The 23111-nt window shown below is 36.0% G+C and overlaps 1 protein-coding gene across 1 annotated transcript in view; it reads left to right on the forward strand.

Moving 5' to 3' along the window:
- The window catches only part of RNLS (renalase, FAD dependent amine oxidase), a 279205-nt gene that overhangs the window by 213001 nt on the left and 43093 nt on the right, over positions 1–23111 (forward strand). Inside the window, exon 5 of the mRNA XM_061195545.1 lies at positions 11175–11348. Within this exon, the coding sequence (XP_061051528.1) occupies positions 11175–11348 (174 nt within the window). The remainder of the gene's footprint in view (positions 1–11174; positions 11349–23111) is intronic.

A 23111-nucleotide genomic window follows, 5' to 3' on the forward strand; every position in this document is an offset into this window, starting at 1 on the left:
TGAGATTCTGAAGGGGGCTCCAGGGAACTCTTACAAGTTAGATCGTTTATTACTTCTAATATCTCTACAAAACATGTGACTTTCCTTATCCTTCCATCACCAACTATTAAAGCCATTTTCAATTTATTGAAAATGGGGCTCAAGGAATCATCCTGTTCTGTTATTGTGGTAGTGGCCCATGTCTTGTTCATAAATAGAATAAAAGAGAAAGAGAAGAGTAGGCAGTTGGTGACCTAAGAAGAGATCACAGGACAACTTGGATGAGGAGGAGGGCTAGTGGGAGGAGGTGATTTGGGTTTGTAGTAGAGGAAAGGAGGTGGCAAGTGTAAGCCATCAGGTGTCCATCTAACCAGGACAACATGTGTGCTGCCTAAGCTGGAGGTGAAGGCGAGGTGGGTAGGTGGAAGCATGGAAAAAGGATCTACAATTGAATTCTCATATACATGAGATATCCATAACCTAGGGTGAAACCAGATATGTCTGAAAAGATTTCAGCAAGTAATCCAATAATTTTACTCTAAATTTCCTTGTAATCAATGAGACTAGCTCCATTTTAATGTCCCTAAGGAGACACAGGTGTGGAGAAAGAGTTGATCTTTGGAATTTGCTCTTTAAATAATACAAGAAGATCCCATTTGTCATCCCATCATGTAGATCACGCCCTAGCAGATGTACACATTTACCTGCAAGCAAAGAGTAAACAGGTATGTGAGGTGGGTGTGTTAGGACAGGAAAGCAAAGGAGGAATTTATGTTTCTGACCACAAATGGTAGAACCATGAGTCTGGAATATGTCATAAGAAGGAAGAAAACTACCTACTATGTTCCAGGCTATAGAGGTACTTTGGTTAACTGTATTAGATTTATATTATATACTAACTTTGATTAATAACAGATACCTAGTAAAAACCCATACCTGGTAAAAAAATTTTTTTAATAAATTTGATTAAATAGTGCTTAAATGAAGTTAAGTTATAGATCAGAAGCAAACACCTTGAGGCTATAAAATTGGCTATAAAAGTTATATCTTTCCAAAGATGAGCTAGGAAAAATTTTTTTTTTCTTCCTTCCTTGCTCCCACTTCTAAATGTCCTTTTAACAATTGTATCTTCCTATACTTTCCTGTACCTTTCTATATCAGTTAAGGCTATCTTGTTAATCCCTTTCCCTGTGACAAGAACAAGAACAATACTTGTTATTATTACTTTTTATTTGTCCCTATTTTGTGCCAAGTATATATATAATTTTATAATATTTAGAATATAAAACTTCTAAAACTTTTTTCAATAATATTTAGAACAAAATTTCTAATCTTCATAACAACCTTTAAGCTAGGTCATACCACTACTTAACAGATTGAGGAAACTGACGCTCAGTAAGGAGAAATATGTGTATCACGTTATATTGATATGCACTTATTTATACACAGAAAGGTTTTTGCTGAGGCTCAGAAATGCAAGTGTTCAGTTAAGGATAACCTCTGTCAAATCTTTCATGTTAAACATTCGCAGTGTTGTGAAGGTAAGATGAGAAATAGGGGGAAATGATTGAAACCTGGCAGTAAAAACTTAAATGGGAACAAAACAAAGATAACAAAGAAAAATGAACAATATTTTACCGGTAAATTAACAAAAAAACTTTTTAAACAATTGTGCTTTTCATCAAATTGAGATTTTTGTTAGTTATGGGAGTATGCTGGTTTTAAAATAAGTAAAATGCTGTAGGCTTCCACTAAATGAAGTCTGGTACCACTTACAGTTTTTTTTCCCAAGTCCACTTTATTTGCTTTGGCTTTAGCTAAGCATTGTGGGGAGTTGTTATTATGTAAACAGAAAAGATGCTAGCGGATTTGGCAAGTACAAGGTGAACATATTTCTGAGTGTCCTAGAGCTTACACCATCAGACTCTGACATTTTGCCTTAATACTGCAGATTCCAGATCCTTGCAAATAATTGCTTTCTGATTTCTAAAACTATGAAAGTTTTGAATTACAATATTAATTCTCCAAGTCATTGCCCTTGTATAAATTAACTCTAGCCATAAATATAAAAATATATATCTGTATAAAAATATGAGGTGACATGTAATAAAGTTTTTACTATTATGAATTTTAGAATGACTATATTGCTCATGAATGGCATGGCCATAAAGTAATTAAATGGATAGGCTGGGAAGAGCAGCTGTAAAATATGTATGATATTCTGTGACATTTTGTATAAGAGTACACACAATGCTTTATTATTATATTCTTTCTCATCTGAAACTCAGCACTTTTCCTACAATAAGAATGATGGCATAATAGTGTAAAAATTTAGAATGTATGGAAACAAGGCAAGCATTTTCCAACATTATTGTGGTTTCCAGACTTACTGTACGTGTTCTGCAAAGAAAACAGGAAAAGCCAATCACATTTCTATTCTGAAATTCAAAAAGAAGGTTCCCAGGGATAAAAATGATAATAGCCAGGGTAAAATTATTTAATGTCTCAGTCCAAAATCTATCCTAGTCTTCTAAGTGTTTTGTTAAGAGGTATTTTATGGTGACTGGCATAGTGCTGGATGCATAGTGGATTTACAGTAAACAATGCTTGAGTTAAATAATCCCACGTTCTTTCAGGAAACAGCTTCTACATTAAAAAATGTTTATTTTTCTAATCCCATGGTTAGAACTAGTTGCTATAGAAAAAATTGACTATCATTTTAGTTTCACAGAACCTCCATCCAGAGAAAGAGGAGGGAGGGTAGTGAGTTTGTGAAACAGCAGAGACTTCATATGATTGCAAGAAAGTCAAAGACTTTATGAAGAGCCAACTACAGGCACATCTGTATAGCTAAGTGCTCTTTTTCACAGAGTGGCAAGAAAGCAGAAACAGAGACCAGAGAGAAAACAATGTTTTTTTGTCTTTGACAGATTGTTCCTTATGATTAGAGAGCTGGGAGACAGCAGGGATTAAAAATCCCTCCTGGATCACTGGGGAGAGGGGAGGGAACCTGATTCATCACCAGTGCTGGTAACAGCACTAACAGTTTGGGCTTTCACAGTACTGCAAAGACATTTTATAGCAGACGTGCCTATTTAATCATGGAAGCCTAAGAACTTGCTCCTAAAATAATGCCTTGTTTATTTTTATTTTTACCACAAAGTAAGATAAAGTCACGATCAATTAAGTATTATTGGATCTTAGAAACTTTAGTATCTTTATGTCTCAGTGTTTTATGGAATTTTTTTTTACCAAGGCAATAAATGCTGTTTATGACTTCTTTAAATTTACATAATATTCCAACATGTTAATACCCTGTGAACTTCAAAAAACCAAATACATTTATAGTGGTATAACTGGTCACCAAAATGAGGGGAAGGAAACTTTACAATTGTGAGAAGTGCAAATGTTCTCATTAAGGCAGTATTGACCCAGACAGCCATTTAGTATCTATCCCCTCAAATACCTCACAACTCTGGAATGCCCACTGGGACAAATAAACGTCAGCACCTAAATTCTTACATTTCCTTCACTTTCTGATTCATCTGGTGAAGTGCGAGTAGGAAGTATCTTTCTTTTCTTCCCTTTTTAATGCCACTTAATACATTGATTTTAGGATCCCACAAAATTTGGGAAACATGATAAAGTTCCCTTACTAGATATGAACTTAATTGTCCTAAGATGCCTATGATTTTTAATGTGTTCTAATGACTTCCAAAAAACAGCAACATGTAGCAACTAGAAGGAATGCACCTGTTAAAATTTGTATTCAGATAATGATTAGCATTCTCCCTAAACACTTGAGTATGAAACCAGCTTAATCCAAAATTTTTAATCAGTATATTTTTATTAAGTGACCAAAAGACAATACAGAGAAGTCTATTTGTTTGGCACCCTTCATTTTTATATAATCCTGGGATAGGATTAGGATTAAGAAAATGTAATGCCAGCATACTAGAATAATGATGACACAAAATATGGGTTTTCATTCCTTTCAAAATATAAATCTTTGAAACAGTCAGCATTCTAAATTAGATAGCTAAAAAGCCCACAATTTATTTTATTTTTCAAAAACTATTATCTGAAATGGTTTTAGCATCTTTAATAGTCCTTACTTTTCAAAGAAAAGCTTTGTTTTTTTTTACCCTCTGCTCTGAAAAGTGAAGTGTATCCAGTATGTATACTCCACTTACCAAAGAGATATCTTTGATTTAGTATTATCCTGATATGCTTGAAACTTAGGATGTTGCCTCTAAAGGCTTTTTAAAAACTTTTTATAAAGTATGTTATACATATAGACACCTCTAAAGGCTTTTAAATTCAAGAGCTATAGTGTTGGGTTTTTGCAATACACTTATTTGCCAGGCATTGCGCTAAGCACTTGATATTATCTCATTTAATTTTCTTAACAATCCTTTAAGGCCAGCACTGTTATCATTCTCATTTTATAGGAAAACAGATGCTTAGAGGGATTAAGCAATTTGACCAAGATCACACAGATTCTGTGTCAGAGCCAGAACTCAAACCCAAATTTTTCTGACTCCAAAGATACCTCTCAGGATGAAAGAAATATTTCCCTGGGGAAATCCCACATAGATATAACTGCTGAAGTCTGTCCCCAATAAACTTTAGATTTATTGCTTGAGAAAACTATTTTTGAAAATGTGCTTCCAGGAGTTATGACTTCTATACCTACAGAGTCCACGTGAACATTCAATTTATTCCAGGTGAAGTGAAACAAGACTGGCTCTGGGATGCTTGTACACGAGAGGGGTGACTCACGAATGGTAAAAATTCACACTCTACTGGCCTGCTAGGAGAACTATTCATGGAAAATGGGTCTTTCAACACTATTTCTACAACCACTTTGAGTAAAGAGAAACCAGCTACTCTGGCTAAAATACTATTGGCTTCATGTACCCACAGAACTAGATGGTCTAATATTAGGAATTGAATTTGTGCATAAAACTTGTTGACATTCTTGGAATTCAGTATAAAAGATAAAAGCAATAATAAATAAATCAAGAGCAGCCAGTATCCCCTGATGCAGAGCTTAAATAATTATAATACAAATTGACTTCCTAACTTCAACTGCCCCTGAGCTGAAATTCTTTATATATGGTAGCAAATTGGGAAATTAGCAATCCTCTATAACTGGCTATAAACAACAAAACTTCTAGAAGGAGGTTACTGCTTTGAGCACAGAGTGACCATCAATGTGAACATTTACCATTAACTACAATATTGATAATGAATGCCAAGTTAATGCTAAAAGGTGTTTGTTTTACTATCGATATTGAAATATTCATTGTCATGCCAAAAAACATCAGCCTTCGGTAAGGAGAAATTCAGTTGAGAGCAGTACTTTTTTTATGGAAACACAGACCTTCGGAAATAAGAAAGAAAGAAAAGAAAGAAAAGAAAAGAAAGAAAGGAAGGAAGGAAGGAAGGAAGGAGGGAGGGAGGGAGGGAAGGAAGGAAGGAGGGAAGGAAGGAAGGGGAGAAAACAGATAGATTATCTAAATAAATATTATGATATCATATACAATACTAAAAATTAAACAGCACATAGGAAAAATTTTTAAATGTACAATAAATGGAGAATCTCTATATCACCCATTGATAAAAATCAACTTAAAAACATGAAGAATTTAATAGACCAATTAGCAGAACAACATGAACAGATTTTTTCCAAAAGAGACTATGTGCACTAGTAGATATACAAAGAATGTTTAGTCTCGTCGGTAAAGAAATATATATTAAAACTAAAATGAGATCTGTTTTTCCTATTAAGTTATCAAGAGAAAAGGTAATAATCACAGGCAAGGAAACAGTGAAATGGGTCTTTTATACACTGTGGTTGGAAGTGTAAATTGATGCATCTTTCTGAATGTCAATTTAACAGTAATTCCACTTCCAATATTCTGTCTTAAGGAAATAATTAGAAAGGTAAATAAAGATCTATGCACAAAGATGTACATAACAGCTTTAATTATAATGGACAAAAAAGGAAACAAATGTCCAACATTAATGAAATGGTTAAATTCAAATTACACAACATCCATTCCTTAAAATTGTATGGGGGCATTAAAAATTATGTTTACAATGAGATATTTTGTAAAATGCAGTATATAAAATTGTATGTACAATATGGTCACAGCCATGTTTAAGGAAAAAAGTCAGGAAAATACTGAAGAAAAAGTGTCAAAATATTGATAGCTGTTTCTCTGGGTAATGAGAATATAGTGATTATTATTTTCCCTTTTGCCTCTTTATAACTATGTGTACTTTCCAAATATTCTAAAATGGATATGTATTCATCATTATTTATGGAATGCCCACATTGCATCAGTCATTGTCCTGGGATCTGGACACACAAAGCTCATGAGGCACAGTCTTTTTCCTCAAGTTGCTTATAATGTAGTGTCTTATTTTTACATTGTAACTTTTAAAATTATAGAACAACAAAGTTGTTGTTTATTAACTAGGGTAGGTGAGAAGTAGTGTCCCGTGTATTCTCATTTGATCTCTTTCCCTCACACCACCTTTTCAAGCCAACAGGAATTCTGGCTGATTTATCTTCAAAATATATCCAAAATCCTATGAAAGGTAAACCAATAAAGCTCTGAGAGAAAATAAATAAGAGAATATCTTCAAGACCCTGGAGTAAGCAGAGTCCTTAAACAGAACATAAATGGGCTAACTATAAACGAAAAAATGGTAAATTGTACTAAATTGTAATTAAAACTCTGTTCATCAAACCACACTATTAAGAGAGTAAAAAGGCAGGCTACTGAGGGGGAAAAAGCTTTTATAATTCACATATAAGACTCATACCCAGAATATATAAAGAATTCCTACGTAGCAGTAAGAAAACGGCAGATAACCCAGAAGAAAAATAAGCAAAGATTTGAACAGGCAATCATAAAAGAATATCCAAATAAACATGGAAAAGCTTCCAAATATGGAACACAAATTAAAACCACAATGGGATATCACTACATCCCAAATTAAAAAGGCAGATTGTAGCAAATGTGGATGAAGATGTAGAGCAACTAAACTTTCATACACCCTTGGTGGGAGTACAAATTGGTACACTTTAGAAAACCATTTGGCAGTAGCTACCAGAGCTGAACATAAGGGAACCCCACGATCCAGGAATTCCTATACTAGTATATACCCAAGAGAAGCACATACATATGTTCTTCACAGTACCTTTGTAATCACCCAAAACTGCAAACAATCCAAATGTCCTTCAACAGTAGAATGGATAAAGTGTAGTAGATACATATAAGCAATACTATCCCACAGGAGAATTAAGTACAGCTACATGTAACAGCAATTAAAATATCACCAGCATGATATTGAGTGAAAGAAGCCAGACACAAAGAGGACATACAACATCATTCTGCTTATGTGACATTCAGAAACAGCTCAACTAATCTATGGTGTTAGAATTCAGGATTACTGATTATGCTTGGCAAGGAGTACCTGTAAAGGAGGAAGAAGGTAGCTTCTGGGGTTCTGGTAATGATCTGTTTCTTAATCTGGCTGGTGATTATACTGGTGCATTCACTTTATGAAAATTCAAGGCATATTTTTCTGTAGGTATATTAAACCTCAATTAAAATTACATTATATATATGTATGTGTGTGTATGTGCCATCCATATATATATAATACATGCACACATATATTTATAAAATATATATAATTCAAAGGTATGTATTTATACATGCATATGTGTACACACACACACACACACACACACACACACACACACATATTATGTCCAAAATGTAACCACTTCTGACCTTCTCTACTGTTACCTCCCATCTAAGACTACTGCAATAGCTGTTTGCCCCAGTTCCTCTCATGCATCCCTGCAGTCTTCACCTATAGCCAGAATGATAATTTTTAAAACAGAAGCCAGGTCATATCTGTCCTTGGCTTATAACCAGTAGTAATGGTTCCCCTGTCAATCAGAATAAAATCCTCGGAGGAGACATATATCCCTGACAGCCTATTTAAAGTAGCCTTACTACGCAGACCTGTCACTCTTATCCCTTTACCTGGCTTTAATTTTCTTTATAGTTCTTATCACCAACTGACGTACCATTTACTTAGTTATTTACTGATAACTGGTCTCTCCACCACTAGTATGTAAGCTACCTGACAGAGGGAACTTTATCTTTCTTTATTATATCCCTCACATCTAGAACGATACCTGGCATCATAAAGTAGGCAATGAATGAATGAATGAGATCATCACCAAACCACATAGGAAATAAGGCAGAATATGTATGTCTAGCCCTCTTTTATATGTTAGGAGACTAAAAGAATGAAATTACATTAGAAAACAAAAAAATGAAATTACTCACTTGATGTTATTCAGGAGTACAGTTCAGGTCTTCTGTTTTGCTCTCCCCCCTCTTTCTCTTTCTCCCTCTGTTCTTCCCCTCCCCCATACCCACATGTACATACATGTGTGCACACACAGGCATAGGCACAAGGAGAATGGGATAAGGACAGTTCTCCTAATTGGCAGAAGTATGAATGTAAACTATCCCATTCAATGCAATTTATAGCCACTTTATTTACATCAGATAGCCATAAAATATATTATATATATATATAATACATGTATGTGTGTTTGTGTGTGTATAATTACAGAGATTATATAATCCTAGTGGTTCAGAATTAAATGAAGATGACGTCCAGGTAAAGATTCATTATACTGGAATCAGGCACTTTTATATGAGCCTTATTTTGTGGATATATGGCCCTTTTGAATACACAATAGTAAAGAACCTATTATTTTTCTTGCCAAAATATATGTATCCATGACCTAGGGCTGCTCCCTCCAGCATTTTGCGTTAAAAAAATTTTCAAACAAAATAAAACCATTTTGTTAGGTCCTGCAACAATTATAAACTTTCTGGGCCCTGAAGGTAAATTTTTTTGTAAATGAATATGTTCAGAAGTTGAGATTGTTTCAGTCAAAAGTCTCACCTCGCTGTTCTCAGAATGAATTGTAGAGCCCCTGAAGCAGACAAGGGTGTTTAAGGTTAACCTCTGTTTCTATATAGATATCAATTACCTTTTCAAAGTCTTCCCAGTGGGATTTGCCACTTGGCAGCTTGTCTAAAAACTAGCTAAATGTGCAAATGTGTGTGGCGGGGAGGAAAAGGTCCAGTTTGGTTGTCAACCTAGTTGACCCTTCGGTTTTGGTAAAAAGAAAAAAAAAAATTTTCAAAAAAGAGTTTTAGGCCCTTTCAGTTGCTAAATAGCTGACTTCACTGTTTTGTAGGTTTACTTTTTTTAATTGAAAAAATGGGAAACTTAGTGATAACCTCCCAAATACACAATACGTGCTCAACTGGAATTGTTAGTCTCCTTCACCTCCTCCAGCTCAGAAAGCAGTAAGCATAATATCAGGCCCCATAACTCTAAAAGTAGAGTAAATAATAAAACGAAGCCCAGGATACATTGAGTGTAACAAGGCCAGTGTCAAAAGATCATTTGTTCATCAAGTAGATAAATCTTTTAATAAGACAGAAAATGATTGTTAAAGGGAATGATGGCTTTTACTTCTGAGTGCAAAATAACCATTAATGTCAGAAGAGAAAGAAATGCTAAAGTTCATTTTGAAGCTCAGACTTACAGATCAGGAGGGGATGTGTGGAGTAAAGAAGATGGGCATGACTCCGATGCGGGAATTCTAGCTTCATCTTGACCGCACAGACTTGGAAGCTGTGTAACCTAGGGCAAGTTACTTAACCGCTCTGAATCTCAGCTTCACAGAGGTGTAAAATTAGAATGGTAAATCTTGCAGGGCTTTTGTGAACATTAAGTGAGGTCTTAGTTCTAAAAATGTTTTGTAGCCAAGAATATGCTGTGATAATGTGTAGGATTATTACTGTGCTTAAATAATTTGGGTATCCTTCTTGTTTTCTCTCTTCCTCCTAAAGCCACTTCTCTAGGGTTTAGCTAAAGTTACCCCCATCCTTGAGGTTTGCCAACCCCTACTGATTTAGATTAGGATATTTTTCACCAATTAAGTGGGAATTTTTCATATGCTCCATTTCTGAACTGGCTTGACTTAAGCCTTCAGAATAGAACTATTGCCTTCTCTGAAACCCAAATTATTAATGTGGTACATGACCAAGCAGCTCCCTGAGACCCTTAAAGGTAGGAAGAGTGGATATGGAAATTAAAACGTGAGGGAAGTCTTTTCGTTCTTCATCCCAGGATGGAACATTGTCCCATTTTGCTAAATATTTTTCTCTTTATAATAGAAAAAATGGTTAATGAACACTTATCATATGCCAAGCACTGTGCTATGCATTATTCATGTAATCCTCACAACAGATTAATGCATCCTGTACTGTTTTTGCCACTTACAGACAAAAGGACTGTAATTAGAATAAGTGGCTTGACCACGGTCACCTACCTAGTAAGTGGTAGAGTCAGGATTTGAGCCCAAACCTGCCTAATTCCTTTCCCAGTCTTTCCATTTGTTGATTATTTACCTCCTACATTTTAACTAACTGTGCATGTCTGTGTTTGCCTTTCTATCTCTTTATACTTTCATCCTGTGTATTTCTGTGATTAATAGGGTAGAGAACTATAACAGAAAAGACTAAGGTATGGCCCCTGTGCTTAAGAAACTATGATAGTCCACTGACAGAAAGATGACAGGCAAACAAATGACTGTATGACATGGAAGAACTTAAAGATGTCCATAAGAGATGGAGCATTAGTCTCCTCACTGGTAACATGGGAATAAAATTCTACCTTATACGGCGGTTGTTAAGATAGAGTGAAATGCTTGTGTTAAGTGTTGGCAAAAACCCTGCTCAGTGTATGGAATCTATAATGTTGCCAGCCAGTCCCAGGATAATAAGTAGGACACAAAGCTAGAAAAGCAACTTGGTGTCGGATTTTGAGAGACTTAAATGCCAGTCTAAAGAGTTTGGACCTACAGCTTGATGAAAACAAGTGTGCCAAGGACAGTAATCACTCTGCAAAGAAATTAGAGCTGATGCTATTTTGCATTACCTTTCAAAATTCATCATAAGTGAGCTGGAGTCGGTAGAAACAGTTGGAACTGGTTTAAAGGAGTTTTGTATTTGATGTACTAAAAGGAAGGATGATAATTTAAAGTTTGATGCCCTGTACTTTTTCTTCCACAGTAATTAGTGAATGCCAAAGGCAGCAACTGGAGTCTGTGAGCTACTCCTCTCGCTACGCGCTGGGCCTCTTTTATGAAGCTGGCACGAAGATTGATGTCCCTTGGGCTGGGCAGTACATCACCAGTAATCCCTGCATTCGCTTCATCTCCATTGATAATAAGAAACGCAATATAGGTCAGTACCCCCATTATTTCCCTTAAATACAGTAACAATGGTGGGTGTAGATCATGAAAAATGCTGTTTAATTGAGTGTTGCCATTCTGAACAGAGCAAGCATTTAACTCCAAGCCACAGGGGATAAAATTTAATGTCACATTTGGCCAATAATAAAATACACAGTCAAACCGGCAAAGTTTTTCAGAAAATCATTCACCACATGGTTTGTATTACTGAGTTTATGAAAATAGTGTCAGAAGGTTTAAGATTTCAAAATGGCCCAAGTTCTATTGCTTTAATATGGATCCACCTATATGCAAATTTATCTCTCATCATTTATTTCTCGGTGGAGTTTGCTTTTGTTTGTTTGGTTTTGTTTTTAAAATTTGACGAGTGCTGCTCTTTCCACTTCCCAGGCTAGATATAAAAAGTGAATTTTACTATGTTACGAAAATCCTTCCCTTCAATATAACTGTATTTATTTAATTTTCATCTGGAAAACTACATAAAATTACTTTGTGTACAGTGTACCTAAAATAATAGGTAAAATGTTTCATATGAGCTTTACTAGAATGGGATAAAGTCTACACTCCACCTTCTTTGTTGAAGATAGTTATTAAAATTAGATTTGAATTGCAAGAATAAACATAACTGATTCATTTCAGGCATAAAGGCGAAAGTATATTCTTATTTGTAGGATTGTAGTGATTGCTAAGAAATTGCTTTTTGTGGAATAAACGTTAATGATCTAAAATGACTAAATTCTTGAAAGGAATAGTCACTTCAATTTGTTACGGTGTTTTATGGTGCAGTGATGGTTTCATCAAGCATTAGTTAGAAGTCTTGCCTGATAAAATCACCAACTAACGTCTCTTGGCTTGCCAGAACTTTATAATGATAGAACTGGGCTGGAGTATGGTTTTTATATCAGAGCACATGATCTTAGAAAAATGTTTCTTTTATAACTTAAAACTCCCTAAGGGCTGGACTGTTTATGTTAACATGATACCACATATATGTACAATCAGCAGTTCATGAAATGCCCTGTAACAGCAATAGACTAACCATTTTTAACTCGACAACTGCTTTGTACTGAGAAAAGGAAAATAGCCCTTGATCTTCTGTTATATGTCATGAATTAGACATTATCCTTTGTGTATTGCTTCATAAGATATGACATCTGTTAGGGTATATTTAGTAATACATAACAGAAAAACCAAGTTAAACTTGTTCAAACAACATATGGACATTTGTTATATTATCTGCTATGGACTGAATTGTACCCCCCCAAATTCATATGTTGAAGCCCTAAACCCCCAATGTGATTATATTTGGCGGCAGGGCTTTTAGGAGGTAATTAAGGTTAAATGAGGTCATAAGGGTGGAATCCTAATTATAAGGCTGGCCTTATAAAATGAGGAAGAGAAAGAGAGAGAACTCTATTCTTGGGCATACACCAAGGAAAGGCCATGTGAGGAGAGTGAGAAGGTTAAAAGGCAGGCCGTCTGCAAGCCCGGAAGAGAGTCCTCACCAGAAACCAAATCAGCTGGCACCTTGATCTTGGACTTGCCTTCTCTGGAACTGAGAGAAATAAATTTCTTTTGTTTAAGCCATCCAATCTATGGCAGCCCAAGCTAACCGATAATATTATCTAAAAGGAAGAAGTTGGGGAGACTTCATGACTGATTGATTCAATAACAGAGCAACATCTTCAAGGACCTAGGGTTTATCCATCTCTGCTCTCTTCCACTCTTAATGTTGACATCCTCAGAGGACTGGTAGCAAGATGGCAATAACTATTGGAGTCACATCCACACCCAGCAACATGCTTAGGAAGAAGAGGGACTATTACTATCTCAGTCCCTTTCTGAGAATTAAGGAAATCTTTCCAGAAACCCCTCAACTGACTATCTTGTGTCTCATAGGTCATAACTGGGTTACTCAACCAGTCCGAAACCAATCACTGGCAAGGGGGGGTGGGACTACCATTACAACCCTAGACAAATCAAGATCTACTCCTGGAACTGGTATCAGGATCATCTTCCCTTTAGTCATATGAGGGTAGATACCTGACTAAAATAGGGGTTTGTTAGGAAGAAAGAAGGGAATAATGGATGCTGGGTTGGCAACAAACAATGTCCATTATCTTCAAGTAGATTCACATCTTATGTGAGAGATAAAATTGTAAAGTTGGCACATAAAGAGAAGAATCATGTATATTCAAAATTATCTATGAAAATATCTTAAAACTACGTGACATTTTGGAGACTAACATAATGTTTAGTAAATTCAGTATAGCATTTTGCCAGCATTCAATAGATTTCAGTTTATTCGGGTGAGGCCAGATGAAATTGTTGGTTTGCATTTATAGGACAGAGTGATATCTTCTACTATGAAAGGCACACAGGAAAGAAAGAAATAGCAGTCATATCTCCTAACAGATTAAATCGCTGTGCAAATGGAGTGGGATGGTGAGTGAAAGCACCCACACTACTATGTAGTAGCAATTTATAAAATCAGAGTTATGCAAATTTGAAAGAGTACAACATAAAAATATTAATAAATTCTCACAAGATTGGCAGCTTTTGAAATAATAGAAATACCAAAAGAATCTTTTTTTATATTAACAATAACACAGTTTTAAATCTTGAGGGCCAGGTGAATTGGGAACCATGTTTTTGCTACAGCCCATGGTGGTGCCGCTTCAGACAGCAAAGAAATACCTTCCTTCCTTTGTCAGTTTTACGAAAAATTAATTTTGGATTATGCAAGTTTTAAAATATAGGGAGACCCCCAGTAATGGCATTCCCTAACATAAAATCTAACTAACTGCCTTGCATTTAAACTATTTTTTCTCACTATCTGGGACCAAGGTGCTAAGTATATCTACTTGAATTCACATAATATAAATGTCCATATAGTATAACTCCACTGTATTTTATTGACATTGATATTTAAGTAGGTCAATAAGAATTGTCTCTTTATGTTACTAACACTACCCAACTCTACCCTTTATTTGGGGTGTTCGATTGAACCAAGAATTAATACTATAAATATACACAATCAATGAAGGGAAACATTTGTGTTCTGTCAGGTAGGGCAGCAACAAGACAGACAAAGTGTGGCAGAACTGTCCACAAAATAAAGCCTGTTGTCAAGTCTTGAAGAGAGCCAGAGGATACAGGATTAGTAGCCCAAACCAGACAAAGGTCAAGGAGTAATCATTTGTCAAATGTCAGGAATAGACAGTACACAAACCAGAAACAAAAGTCTCCTTGGGCAGAGGGGCTAAATTCGAAGATGTATTAGATCCATACCAGTGATTATGGGTATGACCCACTACACTTAGGCTTGTGCTTTCCAAAATGTGTTCAATGGAACATCAGTTCCTTGATATGCTCTTTGTGAAGGGGCTCTGTCATCAAATAAGTTTGCAAAATGCTACTGACTTTACCCCTATTTTAGAGAATCTCAGGGCATGTTATCCTATTAAAAGATATTCCTATAGAGAAGACACCTTCTCACTTTATTTAATCTAGAATTTCCCAAATGTACTTGACCATGGAATATTTTATTTAGACACCAAACCTGCTAACATCCCACAGAAATTGTTCCCCAGGACACACTTGAGAAAGCCTGACTTGATGTCACCGTTTATGCTTCGTACTTGGGCAGCAATTGTAAGCCAGATGAGAGGATGGGGAAGTCTAGTCCTGAAGTCATCAGTGGGAAGATACTGAGTTTTTTTAGAGGTGGAAGAAGACTTGTTGCAGATGAACTCAAAACTTGGTAGGGTTATAACTGGAGACAATTTAGGTTGAAATAAGGTCTGAAATAAGGTCATGTGAATTATCATTAACATGGATAATGTTTTAAATTATCAATAAGATTATCACTGTGGGAAGAATTTGGACTTTAAAAGATTCAGGTTCAGATTCTGGCTCTGAAACTTGCTAATGATGTGATCTTGTATGACCCTTGTTTTGTAACAATAGGTTTTGTAACAAACACAATCAAAAATTTTAATGGCCTGAACATAACAGAAGTCTGTTTCTTCTTCACATAAGACCCAAACAGGTGTTTATGATTGGAAGGTAGCTTTCATCAAAGAGGTGATTCAGAGACCCAGACTCCTTCCACCCTTTGACTCTACCAGCTTCCTCAGGTGGCTTATAGAGTCACTGTGCTCATAGGAATCAAACAAGTGGATGAGAAAAAGAATGGGGGAGAGCACATAGGATATTTTTAGGGTTAGACTTAGAAATGGTACATATCAGGAGGGGTCACGTTTTATTGATTAGAACAGTTATGTGGCCATACCTATTTGGAAGGAAAGCTGGAATCGTAGTCTACCCATGCATGTAGGAAGAATAAAAAGTGGGTTGGTGAACATCTAGCCAGTTTCTGCTGGAGCACTTAGCATAAGTCCTAAGAAAGAGGCAGATTAGACCTACATAGATGATAAATAGATTTCAACACAGGTGCCAATCATTTAACAGGTAATCATCACCTGGGGCAAAAACTAAGAACAATTCCAAGACTGTGTCTAGACTCAGTGGAAGAGGATTCTACCAACAATTGGCAATGTCTGTCATGCAGAGGGCATAGGGAGCAGTGGAACAAGTGAAAGACATTTATCTCCTGTATAGGGAAGACACTCCTGTGTGTTCCTCCTTTACTCTCACACTCCTACCACACGGATTAATACAATCCGCAACTCTAGAAATGTGATGGCCAATGACCATGATTACATAGCTTTAAATATCTCATTAAAGGAAACAATCCGACTCCTCCAAAAAGAAAACAAGTGAACAAACTTTTGCATCGCATGGAATTTATACGTTCAAGGATTGTATTGTTAGGATCCTTGAGTAACAAACACTAATATAATGCATAATGCCTTTAAAGGCTGTTTTACAAATGATGCAGAAAGATTATTCCATATAACTGTTTGTTACATCAACTCTTTATAAAAGATAGGAGCATAATATGGAATTCTGTAAATAATTGGGATGGGCCTGGGGCCATAAATCCAGTCACCTTGTCTTCACTTAGGGGAGTACATGATTATTCCAACTAAGCGATAGCCAGTTGGAATAATGTGTGCAATTGACCACACAAAATATCTGCTTTTGGATTTGAAACATTGTGCAATTAGTTGTCCTTAAATTTGCAGAAAATGCAATCCAGATAGGTAACACTTTATAAGTTGAACAAAAAAGGACGAGGGAGAAGAAAAAGGGACGAGGGGGAGAAAAGGAAAGGAAAAGACCTGGGATGATGAAAAACTGTCAGGTTTCCAGTTCAAGCTTTTTCTTTAAAATATCAACTCCAGAAACAGAGCTTTCAGATAAAATAGCAATCATCATCTTAAAATAACAAGCAGTAACCAGTTACAAAATTCATAATATTGTGTTTTTTGTGTTATAGACATAGTCATTTGTAATTCAATTATGTAACTGACACTGTCCATATGAATCTGTTAAGGCAATTTAATAAACAGCAGTCAAATACTAATTACAAATATCCATCTCACTATTACAGTGATGCCACAGAATGATACATGATTATAATATCAAATCTTTTTCCTTGCTCTCTCAGAAAGGAAAAAATATATATGTGTGTGTGTGTGTGTGTATATATATATATATATATATATATATATATATATATATACACATACACATATATATGTATGTGTGTAATGTATAAATGTACTTACATAAAACATGTATACATAAAAATGAATATCATATGTTGTCATTTAAAGTAATAGGCACAAATTATAAAATAGATTACTCTTATTTCATGTAATATTTGCCACTTTTAAAAATGGGTTTTCTTTAGAAAATGAGATAACTCAATCCATTTTGTAAGGAGAACATTTGCACACAAAGTAAAAACAAACAGATCCCTTTCAGCCTCTGGTTTCCCTATCAAGCTATCCTCAATGGGAAAGATTTACATCCACGATAACACTTGTCCTCCCACTTGCCAAGCAAGTGAACTCAGTCTGAAAATCAATGCCAGAGACAGAGGGAAAGTGGAAAAGCAGCTAAATATGTAACATCAAAAATAAACCTTTAAAATATCCTAAGGAGTATATTACTGGGAAAAATATATATCTTATGGAAGTTTCCTTCAGAAAAATTGAATTCACGAATATTTTATTTATATGTTTTCCATTCTCAGTTTATTCGGTCAAATAATTATTTACAAACATGTATTGGATGCTTCTGTGTGCTGGGCACTCTGCTTGGAAATGAGGATTCCATAGTTTCTGCCCTCATGAAACATAACGTTTATGAAGTCTACTCAAATGAGAAATTCTGAAGGAAATTGATACATGAGGCTCTGTTGGACTAGTGACTTGGAGTCAAGTATGAGTCCTCATAAATATAAATAGACGCACTGAGTATAGAGAGCAACAACTCACATGCATGATCAAAACTGGAGAGAGTCATGCTGCCTCGTGATGATATTATGATCTTTTAAAAGGATGCTTAAGACCTGGGACCTTTTGTCAACATGAATCTAATAATCTTTCTTCAAGTGAAGAAATGAAAAATGGGGACTATGGAACATTTAAATCCATGAAAAACTCAGAAACTTTAGCATAGCCTATTATTTAACTTTCTCCTGGGGCTGCTAAAAAGTTTAATAAATACAAATAAGTTGTGAAATGTCCAAGAAGCAGTTGGACATGCCAGCTGCCTGGCATTTCTGTAATTATAAATTATTTCTGTAATTATAAACAATTCCAAACGGCAGATGTATATAGCATCCACACTAAGAAGTGAGTCTTGAACATTACATCTGCAGGTCTCTTCTTGTGCCAGCATCCCACCTTTGTGTTCTGCCTGCCCTGCCCTCTGAGAGTGGTATTTTCACTCGTGGTATTGGCCTAAACATGTGGCTGTCAGGCTGAGATTTACAAAAGATCTTCAGGTGTCCAAGAGTCCCTCCAGAACGCAAGAGCCAGATGTGTTGGTGACTGAGTGTAGTTTGGATCCACTATTAGGGGGAGAAGAGGGGAATGAGAATCAGATGACTGTTTATGATGAATAAATGTATGGATCTGAAATTTACAGGGTATAGATGAGAACAACAGAAAAACTGAGAAGCTGCCATCATTGCTGCCAATTTAGAAAGGCAATAGCAAGGGAAAACCCTCTGTTGGCTTTGTAAGGAGGTGAGGAAGGCCAGTTTACCTCAAGGAGGGAAAAATCAGCAGAGGTACACAGGTAGGAACTGCCACAGTCCCTCTGACCTCTTCACTAACAAAAGTCAAGTCACTTGGTATGTAGCTATCGTGTAATGAAGGCGCTGCTGTATTAAATGTAATGACATCTAATTTTTGCTATTTGTAATTATGATCCCTTTAAGTGATGGCTCTTCTGTCTGCCAAGCACCTAGGAGAGATTAGATGCCAGTCTGAGAGTGAGAACAAGGAGAGCTAAATTGTTTTGCTTGACTGAGGAAAAAATTTCAGACACTCTGAGACTAAGGGGAGGGCAAGGAGCAGAGAAGGGAAAGAGGAAAGAGAGTACTACATAGAGTAGTAGAGACTCTGGCTTGACCTGAGGGATTGCTATGTAGACTTGTAACTTGTTTGCTATATAATTTACTTTGTGACCCTCCTCCCACAAGTTCCCTACCATCTCAGTGTAGTTCTGGATTGAGCAATTGTTTTAAATCGATGGGTGCTTTTTATTGGAGAGTTATTTTGTAAGTCAACATAGTCCAGACACTTTTTGGAATATCTAGGGTGAAATTATTAGGAACTTTATGGTTTCTTCACATTAGTTCCTGTGCAGAGATCTGGAGTCTGCTGTCTCTATGGAAAAACCTCACATCTGTTTGAGAACCTTATTTTGAATGCAGACAGAACTCCTCATCCTCTGGACCTCAAGTAAAGCAAGCTCAACTTACTGTTTCCATAATACCTGCAGCCAGGTCAATCTGTTGAGGGAGCTGGAAATTGGGAAAATGCTCTCTCTATAGGACTGAATGTTTTGAAGTATCTTGAAGTTACGTCCTTACTGCAGCCTGAAGTGAAGCTGTCAACACCCTGGGTTTTAAGCCAGGGCTCAAAATGATGTGCTCTGCTCTGCTTCCCAGACAAGGGCCTGGTTTTCATCATTCTGGAGGCATCTCAAAACCTCTGCAGATTGAGAATAGTCTTGTAAAACTGTGTAACTCTCAGACAGCTTGTGAGCCTCAGGTCCTGGGAGACAGTAAAGACTTGTTGAACTGGATGAGAGCTTGACAAGTCTTCATTCTGGTCCATTTTTATCTGGGACCACAACAACACTATACCAAAGAGATGGAAACTTTCCTTTGCCTAGAGCTCCCTCAGAAAAGATTTCACCATTTTTCTCACTGTCAAGAATTCTTCCTCAGATCAATCTGAATGTCTCATGGGCTAAAGAGTTCATATGCCCTGTTTGCAGAGCTGCTGCTTTCTCCAGATTAGCAGCTCTCTCCTTTAGCGGGAATACATGCCGCTGTCTATCATACTTGCTATCCATTAATTGATCCCTCTTATCTTCATCAAGATTGAAAATATAAGAGATAGACTCTAACATCGTGACATAACAGGAGTGTGTATTCGGTGCTCAGGAAATATTTGCTGAGCCAGTCGTCCTTTATGCAGCTCTGAGATGCCCTTCCCTTGTTCCAAAATAACATTGAGAATTAATACTTCAGTACTGGTCACCCACTTAGCAGGCAAGGAAAAGTAATGGTAGTCAGCAAATTGTTCACCCCTAAGACAATCTAGGTATCTGTTACTACTGCCCTCATATAAAATGAATGAGCTGTCTAGTTGCCAAATCTGCAAGCTGTTGAAAAAACATATGTGAGCTATTGGCGATTAGAATGATCAGAAGCCTCTTTTGGAGACCCTCTCCCATACCTATTACATGGGGAATACTTGACTACATAGTATCAGAGGTATTGCCAATAAGACCTGGAAGTTTTATCAAGCTGTCTTCCCAAAGAGATCCAAGTATTCTTGGTAACAAGTTTACCATGGTCTCTAGGGAATATGCATCTGCTTTGAATAATGCCCTGTAACACAGACCTTGATTTCTAAGGTTACACTTCAAAGGATCCCACCATTCTTTTTGTGAAAGATTTTTTTAAATACTTGGTTGAAGAACAACTGTGCTCCAGCTGAGATATTTAACTTAGAAAATATGTGATAAGCTCTGCAAATGTGCCATTTCTCTTCCATGGTTTAGCAGTTATCTCTTTTTTCTATCTCAATGGAATTAAAATGATATCTTGCATAGGAACCTTGCCACAAATGATGAGTTCATATTAACCCAAGCTTGGTAAGTGGTGAATTCCTTATTGTATAATTCATGATTTGGTTTTCATTATCATGGATGGTCAAAAATAACCAGTGTTATCAAGTATGGTTCTGTTCCATGGTTCCATGGACTTTGCAATCACACAAACCTAGTTTCAAATTATAACTCTATACTTAGAATTAGGTTGAACTATATTATATTGCTGTCTTTGTAATTTAAAATGTTCAAATACCAGCATTTTCATGTGATTCAACCTAATAGCTCTGTAACCATGAGTAAGTTTCTCAATCTCTCTGAGCTTCACTTATCTGTACTGTAAAGTTAATAGTGTCTCCCAGAAATGTAATAAGGGTTGAATAGTATATCCAAAACTCCTAGTCCCATGCCTAGCACACCGGAGGCACATAGTAAATTCTGTCTTTACAGTTGTTGTCACATAAATTATTTTATGATTTCAGCCTATCAGCTATATAAACTTTTTTTCATTTTGAGAAAGAAAAAAGGGGAGGATAATGCCAATAGTGCAAGTTTAGTTAAATTATATTATCTTCTGTTAAAAATAATAACACTTATACATGTTAGGGTAGTTAAACAATATCTCATTTCCCGAATAAGGTGTTAAACTCAGAGAACATTAAATTAAATGTGGTTCTTCTTTCTTTTTATGGAATCTCAAATCCCTTTTTGAATAATTCCCCCAAAATTTACACTCCAGCATATCCGAGAGGAGTTAGATACTATGAAGTAAGTTGTCAGCAAATCAAAGGCTGAGACTAATTCGAGAGCAGGTTTCAAAGTGTGACTGCAGAATTTCACCACAGGAAATCGCTTCATAGTGTTTCATAAATGCTTTATATCAGTTAGCATTTTTAACTCTGTCCAGAATCGCCAATCCATCATTCTGCCCAGATGTGACATTACTGAATCAATTTAGCCTAAAGAGTCCTTTGGTTTTATTACCAATGACTTTCTTGTTATTAAGTGAGCTGAGAAGGCTTTGATATGTCCTTTAAGATCATATGTGGACCCTGCTATTTTTAATAATCATTGCCCCTACAGACTTCATATATGTGCTCATTTAGATAATGAGAAGCATCTACATGTACTGCACAGGACCTTGAATTCCCTGCATAATATGAATGAATATTAAACATCGGAATCTGAAAAGAATCTATTGAAATTCCATTAATATTTATAACTGATCTGTGGGACTAGGGGAATTCTTCAGTATAAAATATTCCAAATTCATGTTTGTAAGAATGAAGCATCCTTGAATTTAAAATATAGTTTTCCTCACTGAAATAGATTTCTATTATACGTATACCTAGTGAGTTCTTTGTTGTTGATATTCTATATCCTTATTTAAAAGAGTTAGGAAAGGCATTTTAGAACCTTGGGCTCATTTGAACCTAATCCACTCTTTTTTATTAAAAATAAAATGCCTGTTTGTTCCCTTTTCTGCTATCTATATTCATAATATTGGTTTCTTAGGAGTAGCTCACAATATCATAAAGGATATTGTTAAAAGGATTATAGTCCCTTTGATTTAAGAACTTTGGCCAAAATACCCAGATTCAATTTTTTTTTCCTGTCAAAATATAACAGGAAGGATAATTTCACTGGTCTTATTAGTAAAGGAGATAAGAATGTCTACAGTAAACCAGTAAATTTCCTCTATCAAAAGGACCAGAAATATTTTGACACATCATAAATAAAAACTTCATCTGATTAGTCTCAGTCTTTCAAATTCAACATTTTATAATGTCAAGGCAAAACTTTCTCTTTAATGCCCCAAATGAACTAGAGCAAAGTATTGATATTAGGCCAAATCCTCCAACCCAGAGATATATTTCTTCTGGTCATGGTATCCTTTTGAGCAGTTAAAAATCTAAAGCTGAACCCAATTACTCAACTACAGTGATAAAGTGATATCCTTAGAGCAGACCAGTATGCTTGCCCAATTTCAGGAAAAGAGTCCAATCATAATACCACTCAACACACAAAATTTCATATAGGGCATGATGCTGAGTAGGCCAGAATAACGATGTATAATAAGGGATGACTGCTTATTGCTGGTGAGTGTTGGGAAAGTGGCACATTTTAGTTGACTGTCATCATAGAAAACCAGGGCTTTCTTACACACTGTGGAAGAACTCCAGCGAGGTCTGGAACACCAAGTGCGAGTTAGGACAAATCGCCTGCTCTGGGGACCTGGGTAGGCCCAATTAAAGGACTATTGAAACTCTTCCATTTTTCCTTTTGGCAGTGCCAATAAAAGCTGCAACAGGCTGAAAATTTCCTTGTGTCTCATGATAAATAGATGTTTTCCTAAAACTTGGGAGGTCTTAGCCAAAGAAAAAACTTCTCCCAAACAGATCCTGAAATATAAGCCGTCCCACTAAATGTGGCCCCATTCGCTAAACGGATAGAATCTATGGAATTTTTAAAGGAATTACTGCAAGGA

Source organism: Eubalaena glacialis, chromosome 1 (genome assembly GCF_028564815.1).
Source record: "Eubalaena glacialis isolate mEubGla1 chromosome 1, mEubGla1.1.hap2.+ XY, whole genome shotgun sequence".
In the NCBI taxonomy this organism is placed as follows: Eukaryota; Metazoa; Chordata; class Mammalia; order Artiodactyla; family Balaenidae; genus Eubalaena; species Eubalaena glacialis.